Here is a 15858-nt window from a genome sequence, read left to right as displayed (position 1 = left end):
CTTATTGGTTGTCATGCGTCTGTGCTGTGCCACCCTGTAGTTTGATTGTCCTATTTCTCCTGCACTTACTCATGGTCACACTGAACAAAGCACCCTAAAGGTGCACACGTAGATATTTAAATTTGGTTGACCCCTAGGTTATTCTGGCAATCTAAGCTTCGCCATAGAGCATGTACAATTGGTTTATGAGAAATAAACTGAATACCCAGACTATATTGTTGATTGTGCAATGGTATATTCACCAATAGTTTACCTACAGCGAGCCAGAGAGCTTAGAATCCATTCAAGTTCAGCATTCCTCGTTTCAACGTCACTACCCCATTCATTGGGTTTGTATTCTCAGGTCATCCACCATGGACTCAAACAGACCTTGATGCAAATTCTGTCAGCGATACCGAACAAAAGCTGCCACAAGCAATCCCATACATTTGGAGATATAGTACACCAGGTTAAAGGAACAATGGTGATATGGAACTATTGTAGGTGCTTTTCATTTCATTTGTGGAGTACTCACCTCGGTGACAAAGTACATTTTGAAAATGAAAAAAAAAAGGGTCTTCGCTATGGGCAATTCCGTAAATTTGAAAGTAAATGTCAGACACTATATGAGCTGCTGTTGGAAAAGTGAATGTGATACATCACTAATAATGTGACATCTAATGAGTAGAAAACAATTACAGACCAAACAAACGTACCACCACCTTAATGACCTATGCACTTTATATCTTACGGTATTGCCCTTATATCAGTCTTTTGGCGTGTTGTTGGTTAAATTAAACAATTAAACAGGTTAATTGAACAGAATACTGGTGAAGGTACAATGTACCCTAAAATAAACAAAGTAAAAGTATAACAGACTGACAGACAAACAAAAAGAAGTTAAAAACCAAATAATTTTCCCACCTACCAACCTGGATAATTGTGAGGCTGTTACCGTAATCATGCACACACATATATTCAGCCTATTGCGAACCTACCATGATACGGGTCTTGACACACATGGCTTGGCCGTGTCAATTCTTGCTGTCCTCTTTGGAGGTTTGTGGCCATGAACTTCCTGTATGCATCTTCATCGATCTCTGCAAGCTCATTCAGTATTGACCAAAAGCACTGTGCCTGCTTCATCAGGTCATATGTTGGACATCTGTTGCCATAGTTTACTGAAATTGAAAATAATTAAGGAGAAAATTTTTTTTAAATGGAGTCCGCGCGATATTCGCAACAGAGCCCTAGCCAACAAACTGTAAATGTTACTTTTCATCCAGATCATAAGAAAACCTTAGTACCTTCAACCTTGATCTTAATCAACGATCTCAACTAATCTCAGGTGGCGTATTTAGTACTGCAGTGTTGTAGTACTCGTACTTGGTACTTGTACTCCAGTACTACTCGAGTGCCATTTTTAGAGTACTCGTACTTGTACTCGGAAGTAAAAGTACTTGTACTCGAAGACCTGTTTATGTACTCGTACTCGGAAGTACAAGTACTCGTTGGCCTACTCGTACTCGGCAACCTAAGTACTTGGTACTCAGAAAAAGTACTTTGTACTCGGAAAAAATTACTCGACTACAACACTGCTTTAAATGCACTATAGATTAATTGTCTGACCTAAAGTTTCATGGAAAACACTTTGATTTGAGACAGCTACTCATTAGGCAAATAAAATAATTTAAAAATGTACTAGGACATGTACCCCGTTCCTCTGAAATACAACTACAAGTACTCGTTCTCGTACTCAAAGACCAGTACTTGTACTCGGGAGTACTCGTACTCATACTCATACTCAGCAACATCAGCAGTACTCGGTACTCGGTAAAAATACTTGACTACAACACTGGAAATCTGATGTTTTGTCCGCCCAGACTGTGTCGTTGCGCGCTACTATTCGTTGAGAAATTGTACACAAAAAAAGCCGTCACATTGCAACTCACGCGCTGGAGCGACAAAATCGATTTGCATATAAACTCTTCCTCCATGCTGCCGTCAACGGACGTTTTATCTCCAGAAAGACGGCAAAATTTCTTGAAGAATTGGATACAAGATAACCTAATTAACCTGGAGGTCAAAAGATGAGACATCATAGAATACAACCGTAAGTGCAATTTCAGGTGCAGAAAATCACTCTCTCCTCGTTGGGTTGGTGACCATGGATGTGTGGCATTGGTACAGCGCAGCATATGCCACACTAGTGCTATTAGAAGTCATGTAACGTTAGGCCTACTTGATATAATAACTTGTACTTGGGTCAGAAAGTTTAGAAGAGGATATTTGTTCTCTACGGGGTCCTCAACTACACAATCCCCGCCTCTGGAGGATTTTTTTTCAAGGTAAGTAAAGTAATATACCCTACAGAATCGACTGAAAGCCAAAGCGATCGCACATCGACCAATCGCACCCAAATATAAAACCTTTAAAAAGGGCGATGATCGGCCAGGCTACTGAAGATCTCACAATCAGTTGAATACCATATGCCTCTGGAAGTTTTCACAGACTTAACCGACAAGACTGTCCCTTTGTGATGAACTTGTTAGGAGTTTCATCCTCAACTTACCGGCCAAGTTTCTATAAAGTAATTATAAGGGAACAAAATCCACTTTTTAAACTATTTGTCCTACCAAACTAGTTGGCGACATTAAGAACATGCAGGTATGTCATAGTTAAAGGGCAGGTTTTTACATTTTTGAGGGAAATCTGGGGGTATGTCAGTAAGTAATGAGCCAATTTTGATGATCTTGGTGTCAACTTATGTTTTTTGGGGGTGCCGAATCTATTTGCAAGGCTTTGAAAACGGTTTTGATATGCACCCAATACTCTGGAAATCATAAAATATGGCCTGGGGAAAAAACACCTTAGTTATACTAATATGTTTAGAGTCATGGAATCGATTGGTGGTGGTTTAGAAGTAAACAGAGGTCATTGTCTTGCTCCAAGGGCACGAGTCAAGGGCATTTTGTTGAAAAAATTAATTCAATGTTTTCATTTTCCATCACTCACATTGATATGGTAATAAAAGCTCAATGTTTTGAACATTTTTTGACCCAAAGAAAATTGTATGAAGTCTTTTTTCATACTCTACACCAAAAAGTACCACAGTAAGGGAATTTCAATGTACTTATTTGTGCATGTCGTAATCCTTACTCACAACACGGCACATATTACGACAAGTGCATAAACGAATCAGTTGGAAATACCTTACATTTTCCACCCGAACAGGTATCTCATTGTTTTTAGTCCTATTTTAAACATTTTCAGCATCATAAATATGTCAAAACATTAAAGATATTGCACAAATGAAGGATAATTCCACAGTAGGCTTACAGTAAAATGTTTCACTGTTTGAAGTATTTGTGCACAAGATGAAAAATGACTACTTTTACATAATTGGCATTTTCTCAGTAACCCAAAGTGCTACTTTCATGATTTGTTTTCAGTATGTGAAAGAAAAACTCTCAGCTTTAATGTGATACCCAAACCATAAAAATCCACCAATCTTTTTTTTTTAAAGGCAAATGTTAGGGTTGCATTTTGTTGGGTCACCCTGTATAAGCACTTTCATATGGAAAGGATTAATTCCGGATTTTCATTGCTTACCCATATCAAATGAAAAAATATTGTCGCTGAGGAGGAAGAGAAAATTAAGTGTGCATGTATGTAACACAAAAACATTCACTGATCATGAGTGTATCCCGGCAACCATGATACTAAAAATTTATATTCATATCAAAAATGATTTCTGCTCATATGCAGCACAAAGCGACTAATGTAATGTAAATCCCATTTTGACCACCCTCAGGGGCGGATCCAGGATTTTTTCAGGTGGGGGGGGGGGGGGGGGTCGTCAACAAATCAATGCAGAAACCGTAGACAGGGATTTTGTCTGGACACTTGTTGGCTCCGAAAAATCAATATAGGGGTCTCGTACCATACTTTCAATGGGGGCGCTGTTCAAATCCGACTATTCTTAACACTAAATTAAAGGATAGTGTACACATACCCCCGTAACCCTGCAGGCTCTGTGCGTATTTTGTGCACTGGTGTAAATTAATACCAGTATAGTTGTTTTGGGGTGTCAGAGCAGGGTGTTTTTTTAGCATTATTTGTCATGAATTTCTATGGAAAAAAAATTGACAGAGCTGGTTTGTTTTTTTGACATCCCCCCCCCCCACGCCTGCCCCTCCCAGGATCTGTCACTGTCCACCAGTAAAACGGATCTTGGTTTTGAAAATTACACTTGACTGCAATTCAAACTTTGTTATACTTGTTCAGATTACCCTATAGGGTGCATACCTGCAAATAAACTCCCATAGACACTAGTGCTAAATGCCCGTACTTCAAAATTCTTTTAAAAATACTCAAAACTCTCACAGGTATTCAAGCTGCACAGAAAAATGATGATCAATGTGTCATCTTTCATTTTCTTTTCAATTTATGGTGGGTTGACCATTGACTTTGAGATATTTTCACGCAAAGAAGACGACCCCTATTTTCCCCAAAGCGGAAAAGTAGCCATCTTGAAAAACGATCCCTCCACAACATGGCAAAATAGCGCCACTTTCGAGCCCAATAGCATCCAAAATGCTCAGAATTGGAAGCCCCAAGTCCGGGCCAGAGGTTCACTACCATATCTCTTCAATTCCCCAATTTTACGGCGCTCAGAACTCTCTAATATAGAATATTTTGAGGGTATAACTTTTATTCATGAGCTTGGCGGATCGATTTACCGGTGTGTACCCCTCCTGTCAACCGATGTTGCTGTTGTATTATATTCTTTTTTGGAAGCTATGCAAAAAAATCATTTCAGTCTGAACATTTCGGTTGACTTTGTGAAAAGGCAAAATGAAACCCGTACATGACGTTTCAACTAAATTATAACGAAATCATAACCAAATAATAAAATATTAAATTGGATATTATTAGTAGTGCTATAAAACCTCTTTTTTTTGTTTGACCTAACTTCATTTCTTCAAACATGGACGAAAACACAACAATACTTGCACTCTTAAGCCCCAAATTTTAACATGCATGCAGCGCTACACCAGCAATTTATTAATAGTAATACATGTAGGTAAAATAGCTACAATAGGTAGCTTTACATTTACTTTTAACGTGTTGTAAGATGTGCTTAAGTCACTACAATTTATATTTAGTAAGTCTAAAAGTATAACCTTCTAAAGATATTACCTTCTTTCTAAATGCAAACCATGTAATTATAAACAAATCTATAAATGTTTTTGGTACTATATATGCTGGAAAATCAATGGACTATTGTTTTGAAGTTATGTTTAAATATGTCACACATGACGGTTGACAGGGTTCGACCTTAACTTTTTTCTCACTAGTCAGCCGGGCTGCTGAATCAGACTGTTTAAACTCATCGCGGGCATTTTCACTGGCCTGCATGTTTTTCTTTTATAGAGTGTCTCACTCTGTAATACTTGCTTTTCTTTCTGTAAAAACAACCCCTCTTTTTTATACATCGCAAATATCAGAATATTTTGCATAAATTTGTATTTAAGTCTCAGAATATATTTGTTTCACTAACAAAATACATTTAAACATACATACGGCCCTACTGAGCAATTTATCGTTTCCAGCTAACACTTCTTCCTTTTTGGTTACAGATCATAAATCTATTGTTTTCTTGATTTATATAATCAAATCTGTGTTTTCCCTTTTTCCCGATGTGATAAAAAAATATTTCCTTTAATAAAAGAAAAAAGTAGTGTGAAGGAAAGAAATACAGATACTCAAACATGACATTTTTCAAACTATGTTTTGCTAGAATTGAGTAAGCAGTAAGTTGCTGTAAAATCATAAGTGTGAAAAGGCGGGAAGAAAATTAAACATACATATAATGTCAATTTGTATAATTGCTTTGCATCTAAAAGTTTTGAGAAAAGTGATGAAATATTCGTTAAAATGGAAAGCTTTGCAGATATAAGAAACTAAAGGATGTAAAGTTACACTTCATTTAAAGCTATTGTAACGAAATGTACTCTTTATATGTTTCGCTTGCCCGCCATAATTATGTGCTATTTTTAGAATGGGGTATAAAAGCAAGCGTTTGCGCGGATTCTGGTCAGATTGTTTTGGCGCGCCGTAGAGTGGCAGACTAAGAAAAGCTTCGTGGAGACAGACAGAGCGTTGTGTCGGGGAGTGACGGCAAAGCTTACCGTGAGTGTAGAGCAGCTGTATTGTTAATGTTACACACTCCTTTTCTTTTATAAATAGTGGTGGAATTGATCCTTGGGTTTACTTGATTAAGTGAAGCTTAATACTCGTTCGATTGAAGACAGCATATTTGGGTTTATTATTGTCACCTCTGTGCAGGAATTCTCCATTTGCTTTCCTAGACATAATTGGCAGATCTTGTTAGTGAAGCATGTTTATTGTTGAATTATCGATAAGAAAATCTCCTTCCCTTAAGGAAATCCTTTCCCTTAAGGAAACCATTTCTCTTTAAGAAACTCACTTTCCCTTACGGAAACCCTTCCCCTAAAGTAAATCCCTTTCCATTAAGGAACTCCCTTTCCCTTAAGGAAACCCCTTCCCTTAAGGAAACCCCCTTCCCTTGAGGAATCCATTTCTAAGGTATCCGGAACGACAACTGCCTCGCGGGAGACGAAGGGTCGAGCTCATCAGGACGATCAGCATCTGCCTTCGAGAGACCTCGGAGGGTCGTCTGGAGCCAAGGAAACCCCTTCCCTTAAGGAACTCCCTTCCCTTAAGAAACCCCTCACCTTAAGGAAACCCCATCTTTTAAGTATTTACTTTTTGTTGAGGCATTCTTAATAAAGGAACTTCAGTTGTTGCATGGCTGAATAAAAAGAGACTTCTTGAAGCTTGAGCTTGTGTGTCTGGGTCCCATTTCTTGTCTGGTTGGGTAGATTTGTCGTTCGAATAATATAAGGGAAAATTAGTTACGCGCGGCGACAGACAGTCTCCAAACGGATTATCGCCCTAGGATCATCTGGACTGCCGCTCATCTGGAAGGTTTTCGAGACAGTCAAACACTCGAGGAAATCGAGATCCGCCATGCGATTAATCATTCGCAGCAGTTTAAAACAATGTTGGCTATTTGTATATAGTTGAAGTTGTTGAAAAGTTTTGACCAATTTCCGGAAGCTCCACCAACACATAATTTCAACATGCAGGGTTTTCAACTAAAAATTATTGTTTTGTGGCCAAATGAGCGGAATCGATTCAATAGCTTTTTGTTTCAATTATCAATGAAAAGTAGCAACTTGTTTTATATTAGCTCTTATTTCAAGAAGTTTGCAAAAATGAAACAAAAAAAAAACGAGTTAAAATTCTATAAAACCAATGTTTAAAACTACAGTTGACTCTTAATCTACATAACTATTTCAAAACAAACTACTTATTTTCAATATATAGCAAATATGTAATGTAAGACTCTTTGCAATTTTCAGAGAATATTTTTCCAAGTATAATAGTAAAAAAAAACTAAACAATTACACGGGCGAAGCAAACTAAAGTACTGTAAAACTGTAATACTTGCTTTTCTTTCTGTAAAAAAAAAACCCTCTTTTTTATACATCGCAAATATCAGAATATTTTGCATAAATTTGAACTGAAGTCTCAGAATATATTTGTTTCACTAACAAAATACATTTAAACATACATACGGCCCTACTGAGCAATTTATCGTTTCCAGATAACACTTCTTCCTTTTTGGTTACAGATCATAAATCTATTGTTTTCTTGATTTATAGAAGTTAAGCAAAAAATAAAAAAAATCGTCTTAATGTATGCATCTCAATTAGCCAACTACAACCACGGCCACAACTTTCGGACACCGAAAACTTATGAAAAACTCACTGAAAATTCATGTGAGCTATCAAGCCTGTCTCAAGAACTGTGTTTTGGACAATCTTTTATGAGGTGAGATGAATAGGGAAACCGAGTGTCACGAAAAGTTATGTCAAGGATTGTAGGTTTGTTTGCTCCTAGTTATCAAACTGCCTTTTCTACAGGCTTTGTTTCAATTCGGAGAGCACGACAATGTTAGCAATCTTCCTTGCGAAGTCCACAGCCGCAAGGACAATGAGGGCAATCTCAGCTATCAGAGCAACCCCGTCGGTAGCCAGAGCAGCTATAATCATGGCGGTAACTTTAGCTGCAGCTTCAAGCCACTCATACCAAGCCATTTCGCTGCATACGGTCTTGATGATGGTCCAGAGGATGCCTGCGGCGTAGCTGTCTTTGATGAGGTTGAAGAGTGCTTTAGCTTTCGAGAAGGCACTACCACCTTCATTCCAGGCTTCGACAAAGACTTCCAACGCCTTCTGCAATTTTGAGGATGCTTGGATCGCGTCAACTGCTTCCTCAACAGCGCGCCCAATCACCTTTGAACTTGGACTGACTGATATTCCCGCAGCTGACATAACAAGCAGTACGGCTTCCACAAGAACACTGCCATACTGCTTGATGGTCGCCCAGTCGATGTCAACAGATGTTGCCAGTGCTCGTGCGGTAAGAAACTGCTCCCCACCACGGGTGAACTGTGCCAAAGAGTTTCCAGCACTCTTGGTTATGTCCATCCGGAAGGTTGGAATGCTTAGTCCCCCTTGAATCAGCTTGATTCTCTCTCCGGACAGGTGTTTTGCAAGTCGTTCGGCAATGTTCTCGTGTGGCTTGTCGGCAAACTCCTCGGCCAGTTTCACACATTCAGTCGCTGCGGAGTTTGCAGCTTGAATGAGTTTGGCCTTTTTATCAGGATCAGCATTCAGTTTGGCGTACTCTGCAGGAGCTTTCTTCTGGATTTCTTCCAGTGCCCCATTGCACGCCTTGGTGATTATATCGCTCTGGGTTGCCATGTCATTCAAACAAACTGTAAGAGGGACAATTTCAACACGTCAAATAAATCAAATAGAAAACAAATTAAAGAGTAATGAAAGGTTTGCGGAAACACCATATGCGAATAATTTCTCAACTAAGAGAATGGTTCTGAAAAGAACCAGAGGTATAAACTCGACGTTCCGGTCAGTATGCTCTGAGCCTCTGACCGTCTTCAGGACTCTCCTGAAGACGGTCAGAGTATACTGACCGGAACGTCGAGTTTATACCTCTGGTTCTTTTCAGAACCATTCTCTTAGTTGAGAAATTATTCGCACATGGTGTTTCCGCAAACCTTTTATTATTCAGTATCTCCACCATGCAAAGCCTCAAATCTTACTTAAATTAAAGAGTCTCAATAAAAAAAATCACATTGAAATCTACTGCGACTGTAACAGTGGCGGATCCATAAAAAATATATAATAATTTCTAAAAACACAAAAAGGCCTGTTTGGTACATTTCTTTTATAAATATGTCCCACCCCTAGTTCATTATTGATCTGCGAACGGAACATATGTGGTGAAGCACAGCATTTTGTGATAAGCAGATATAACTGGACAAAGCAGATACGGTGATATGGCTGTGGTTGCCTTTTCTGTGAATTAGGACAGCACTGTCATATCGTAACCCCTACGATCATGACACTTTTTGTGGTAAATTTGTTTTCACTTGAAGACGTAATGAAATCTAAATGAAATTATTTTGACGTCATTCTGACGTCATCAGCAGCAACACTGAATTGTTACAAGCTCTTAGTGGGGTCTTGTTATATGAAAAATCATAAGATTCCTGTTCTATTACTATTCTAATCTCTTCTGTAATAACACAGATTTTTTATCAATCTGTTTTGTTTGGATTTTTAAAAAATGATGCATTTCTGAACACTTTTTGTATTCTTTACTTTAATGTATTTTGAGAAGGTGTTAATTGTCCTTTAAAACAATTTTGTGTTAAAGGTGTATTTTTGACATTTGCATTTTTTAAGTGCCAGTTTCTGTTAATTTTGATTTTGAATAGTGTATTTTTTAAACTACATGTTTTGGGGTATGGGCTTGTTCTTACGATAATGCCAATTCAGATCACGGCTTGAACACATTTCAATGTTTATTTGACATCATTGGTGCATAAAGTTACAAAGAAATAACTTAATATTAAAAAACGGAACAGCTCTGTGATTATCTGTCAAAGACTCAAGAGAAAAGACAAGACCTCCTGTTTTATTTTATTTTTGACCCAAACTACATTGAACAAGTATGCAGGGTCATACTGTTTCAAATCACCCAATGGGTTCAACCCCACCCCCTTCAACTTGGTTCATATTGATATTTAGCGTATGAGGTAATTTAGAATGAAAAAGCCGAAAGTTCTACTTTTAGTGCCATTGTTTTGCTATATCGGTCAAAAGGAGCTTCACCGTCAATTTCCAAATGATTCTATTTCCATAACCTGTGGGCCAAATTTGTTAATCTTAAGTTTGTTTTGGAAAGGTCACATCATAAGGAATCCAAATTTATCATTGTTTTCCATATTGGAGGTCAATTCCGGCGTGACAGAGGGGACAATTTTCACTACCTTTTTTTTTTCAAACGATTACAATAACCAAAATGTAAGGTGTAACCATCTAAGATGTACCATACAAAGTCAAAGTCAACACTCTATATTTCTAACTAAAAAACAATCAATGAAACTAGAGGATTCAGTGGCTGCATAGTGACAAAGTGAAATCAGCGTGACGGACGGGACGGAAATTACACTCCATATTTTGAAAACGACTTTCATTGGAGAAAAGCTATCTGTTCCCATGGGAAATTTCATGTTTTTTTTCTTTTAAAGTTAATCACTTTTATGCCAATAAGCAGTGAACACTTTACTTAGTAATTCAAACATGGAACTGGAAACACCAGGCTCATTAATGTTGTGACAGACGGGACATGACAGACGGGACATATTTATGCTGAATAAATGTAGGCATAGGCCCTAAGCATTTATTATCTTTAAGAATGGCATGTAGTATATTAAAAACGAGAAGAATCTACAAAAAAATATGTTAAACTTGTTTTTAACCTCGAGCATGTCGAGTTGATTGAAAAAAATTGTGACAGACGGAGCGACAGAAGAGACAGTGTAAAGTAACGGATCACCTTTACATCAAAAGATATTTTTATTTTACATTCTAGGTGAGGTCACCTTGATAGAAGATAAGAATTCAAGTTTGAACCAAAATTATCTTTTTCATGTAAAAAAATACACAACTTTTTCATGCTTTGAGACAGATTGGACATTGCAACGTGTTTTTTTTCTTGAAAGGGTGCAAGACTTTCATGTTTCATTTTTTAGTTTGGAGTAATTGAATCAGCCATTCTGAGCTACAGAATCCAATCAAGGCTACAATGGGTTTTTTTTCAGGGACGAAAAAAGTGGGGGACAAGCGATATGATACCCCCACTTTAAAAAGGGGGATATATGACATTTTTATTAATTTTCAGATTGTACAGGTTGAGTAAAAATAAAGGAAACCCAAATGTCACGACCAATTTTTAACCCTGCGGGCTGCGCAGGGGCTCACGCGCTAGTCCCTTTTTTTGGTTTCTTAACCTTTTTTTATGAAGCTATCGCCCAATTCCCTTAAAACTACATGTAATCTTAAAGTGAACATTGTGGTTTGAGATGGTATGGTCGCTTTTCTTGTAGGAGTTCACTTGGGGGTCAGCCGCCCCTGGGAAAGTTGGGCCTCCAGCCAAAGCCCATTCACTTGTGCACAAAAAAAGTTCTCTGTGTTTTACATACCGCCGTCACAACAATGTCATCAATCATCCTCTACTGCTGGCCCAGTGACAGCTGTCTAGAGCCACAGAAAGGCTGTCTCGACTGTTTCATGTCCATCTTTTTTGGGGGGGGATCCAACATGTAATGGTCGATCCAACATGTTGTGACAATCCAACATGTAATGGTCACAGTGCATGCAGTGTATATGTACATGACTGTGCAGCCACAATGTCTGTGAGTGACCTACTGGAGGGGATTCAATCTTGTGTGGGTTCGGGGGACCTGCATTCATAATATTTAGACCATTAGAGAAAGGTTCGTGTCCACAAAATAGTATTTTATACGCGAAATCAAAACTGCCTCACGCATGAGCACCTCAGCTACACGGGGTAAGTTTTTACACTTCGCAGCTTGCAGGGTTAAATGAAGTTCAGTCCATGGATCACAAAAAGGGTTTTAGCAAGTTTACAGCAAAACGTTGCTGAAAGAATGCTTACCTATTTTTGTGATCCATGGACAGAACTCTAAAACAGTGCTTGACTAAAGTACATGACCAATTTGAATGATTCTTGTACTAGAAGAAAGCTTATTAATTGGGCTTTCATATCCTCCATTTTGAAAGTGTGACATGCAGAAACTCTTTATGAACTTGGTCCTGACATTTGGGTTTTCTTTTTTTTTACTCACCCTGTATACTTTGTTTTATTTACACAATGAACGCACATATAGCTTCCGCATACCTAATTCATTGCCTTCTAATGCTGCCGTTACACAGAGAAGATTAAGCCGTGTCCGCACTGGACTTTTTTTTTTAAGGTTTTACCGAGACGATAGTAAAATGAGAAATGGTCAAATGTGACCACCGTCCGCACTTGGACTTTCGACACGGGAAAATTTACCCAGACCGCGTGGGAGAAGTAACCGAGCTGTCACAGTGTCAGTGAAATGACTCACCGTACACAGAAAACAAATTGCCTATCACATTTTCAGCCGCCGATACCCACAGTAATATTACACACGCCATTTGCATGCACAACATAATCGTTTACACGATATTATTTCATCTTGACACGCTAAATCTTGACGAAAAGGCATATAATTCTGACGCATTTGTGATGCACGTCGTCGAAGCCATGCCGCTGTACGATGTTCCGTGCGGCAGCAGTGCCATCAGTATGCGTTGGTTCCCATCGCATGCTTACAGAATCAAAGCTATGATGTGGGCCAGGAATCAGTGACTACGGCCTACGTACGGTATCGGACCATGATGTTCCGTGCATGACTACAGTAGCGTATCAGGACGAATTTGGATCGTAGAAAATAACATACATCGGTAGAGAAAGAGAATTTCCGCAAATTAATTCTCAGAACGTGATCTCTCTTCTCTGTGTATGTATGTGTCCGTTGAAATATATATTTTAACGAGATTTTACCGCTCGAACTTGATGATACACCGCAGCGTGTTTCTACAAAATGTTCGGCCACTGCACGTGCAGGTTCATGTGGTCTCTGTATGCATAACAGGGCGCTCGGGCCGGATGTACGCTTTCCTGATAGTCAGGTGGCATATGGTCGGAATCGTGACCGACTGGTCCAAAGTACCAAACTTGGCAGATAGATTCTTATAGACCTAGAGAAGATATTTAGAAGGGGTGACACCTGAAATTCTTTTGGGAAGGGTGCCTAATTTGCATAAATCGTTAATCCCTGCCGTGTAATATATTTTTTCCCATATTTGGGTATATTTTAATTATTATTTTTTTGAAAAGTGTATTTTGGTGATTCTACTTGCATATTCTTACTTCAATAACATTTTGTAAAGCATGTAAGTGACTGAATAATTAGGAGGACATAGTAAATCACCAAAATTGCTACTATTTTACCCTAAAGTTACGCGCATTTACCTTTTCCTCAGATATCATCAACTAGTGTCCCCAATCGTGGGTATTGATGAGCTTCAAATTCACAAAGGTACTTACTGGCATAGTTAACCTAACAAAAATAAGTGGGAAATCATGTGAAAATTGATATCATCTTGATGTTTGGCCCAAAACACCAAAAAGGGGAGAAAATGTGGTGTCCGTAAATTGGGCTACTACGGAAAGGGTAACGTGGGGACTAGAACAAGTTCAACAAAATCCCCCAAAATAAGAGATTATTGTTGTTTACAATAATTTTGTCTACGCCAAAACGTTTTCTCAACAATAATTTTGGGAATTTCCTTGAACTTGTTCCAGTCTTCCATGTTAGGCAACCCTTCACCTTACTTGTTAGCCCAATTTATGGACACCTCGTTTTTCCCCAGTTTTTGTTTTCTTGGCTAAATATCACAATGTTCTCATTGTTCACATGATTTTGCATAAGGTTTCAATAGGGTAACTGTACCAGTAAGCTACGTGGTGAATTTGAAGTTCATCAATGCTGATGTTTGGCAAGACTAATTGATGATATCTGGGGACAAGGTAAATGAGTGCAATTTAGGGCATAATCGTAGCCATTTTGGATCGTTACTATGTCCTCATAATTATTCAGTCACTTATATGCTTTGGAAAATGTTATTTAAGTAAAGATATGTAAGTAGAATCCCCTAAATACACTTTTCAAAAAAATAAAAAAATAAAAATATACCTAAATATGGGAATAAATATATTACACGGCAGGGATTAACGATTTATGCAAATTAGGCACCCTTCCCAAAAGAATTTCGGGTGTCACCCCTTCTAAATATCTTCTCTAGGTCTATAAGAATCTATCTGCCAAGTTTGGTGCTTTGGACCAGTCGGTCACGATCTTGACGAAAATTAGATCTAATTATAAGCCACCTGACTATGAGCCGCTTTTACCGACTCGCACTGTCCGCACTGGACTTATCGTCTCGGGAAAAGTGACCTGGTCAGTTTTCCTGGGCGCGTGGGAAGTTTTCCTGGGCAGCAGTTGGCCAGTAAAAGTAACCGCTGGACTCAGGAAAAGTAACCGAGAGGAAAACGTCCTAGGCTGTCCGCACTGGACTTAAAATGGGAAAAGTACCCATAGTCTCGGTTAGTTTGACCAAAAAAAGTCCAGTGCGGACAGGGCTTTAATTAAGCCATTCTTACTTTTTCCATTACTCATTTCAATTCATTTCAATTCATTTCAATTCAATACATTTATTTCTATCAACCACCAACAAAAGACAATTCATTGTACATTGAGGGAAATCAAGCTAAAGCATGTATAGGAAAAACAAATATGGAAACAAAATGCAATGAATGAATAGCCATAATGGCAGGTGCTGAAAGATCACTGAAAACTCAGAAGCAAGCAAAACATTCTCTTACTGTACCACCAGCAGAGAATCAATTACACGAGTACATGAATGTACCCTGAATGCCAACTGTGAAGAAGACATTCCAAATACAATTTCAGAATCGTGTAACTACAATGTACATGTATTGAACCACGAGACTTTCTCATCGGATAAGCAGCTTAAAACTCTTACCTTTCTGGGCAGAACGGCGGGCTATACACTGTAAAGGATGCAAGCACTCCCGTCCAAGTACAGCTCAACGTTTGCGAGCAGACTTCGTAAATGAAAGCATGCAAAGGCTGAATGCCACGTCGTCAATCTGATGAAACCCTCGCATGCAAAATCTTATATATGATGGCTTTGGGTATCGAAATGTGCATGTTGAATGTGCACGTGATCTCTTTGTGCCGCACCCACTCGATATCCACCAATGAAACCGATGGATTTTTAAAGTTATCACCAGCTACAAATGTAGTTGTGTGATACCCAGGGGCCAAGGTCTCAAACTGGACTGAACATTCACTCACTCCCTGGACGTTGCATCCTGCAGGGATGGTACACAGTTCAGTCACCTGACTCCATGAAACATGAAATCGAACGGCACGTACGCTCACTTCAAGGAATGGTACACAGTTCAGTCACCTGACTCCAGGAAACCTGAAATCGAATGGCACGTACGCTCACTAGCTTCCAGGGACGGTACCGGTCCTACCCCTGATCAGCAGTAATGTGTGACACCAGGAACCTAAAATGGGGCGGCAACGAAAGGTCACTGCCAGGGATGGTACATGTACATTGGTTACCAGTAACGTGTGACACCAGGAACCCTATTGCACATTAAACTCGATGAAACGTTCAGTTCCAGATGCTGGTTTTATCTTAAAAGTTGCATACCAAAATGTCATAGATACCAGTGATAAATACCCCAAATTCCAAAAATCAGGAAAAA

General features: G+C 38.8%; 1 protein-coding gene across 1 annotated transcript; it reads right to left on the bottom strand.

Annotated features, from left to right (window-relative positions):
* Window positions 1–7988: 7988 nt before the first annotated feature.
* On the bottom strand, window positions 7989–15340 carry LOC119732824. Its single transcript, XM_038206426.1, has 2 exons — window positions 15102–15340; window positions 7989–8851 (listed from the first exon to the last, which is right to left on the bottom strand). The coding sequence occupies exon 2, from the start codon at window positions 8835–8837 to the stop codon at window positions 7989–7991; it is 849 nt and encodes a 282-aa protein (XP_038062354.1). The 5' UTR covers window positions 8838–8851; window positions 15102–15340.
* Window positions 15341–15858: the final 518 nt, after the last annotated feature.

This window comes from Patiria miniata, unplaced genomic scaffold (genome assembly GCF_015706575.1).
Source record: "Patiria miniata isolate m_02_andy unplaced genomic scaffold, ASM1570657v1 HiC_scaffold_25, whole genome shotgun sequence".
NCBI lineage: Eukaryota > Metazoa > Echinodermata > Asteroidea > Valvatida > Asterinidae > Patiria > Patiria miniata.
The sequence above is the reverse complement of the archived record's forward strand: the minus strand, read 5'-3'. Positions and strand labels throughout refer to the sequence as shown.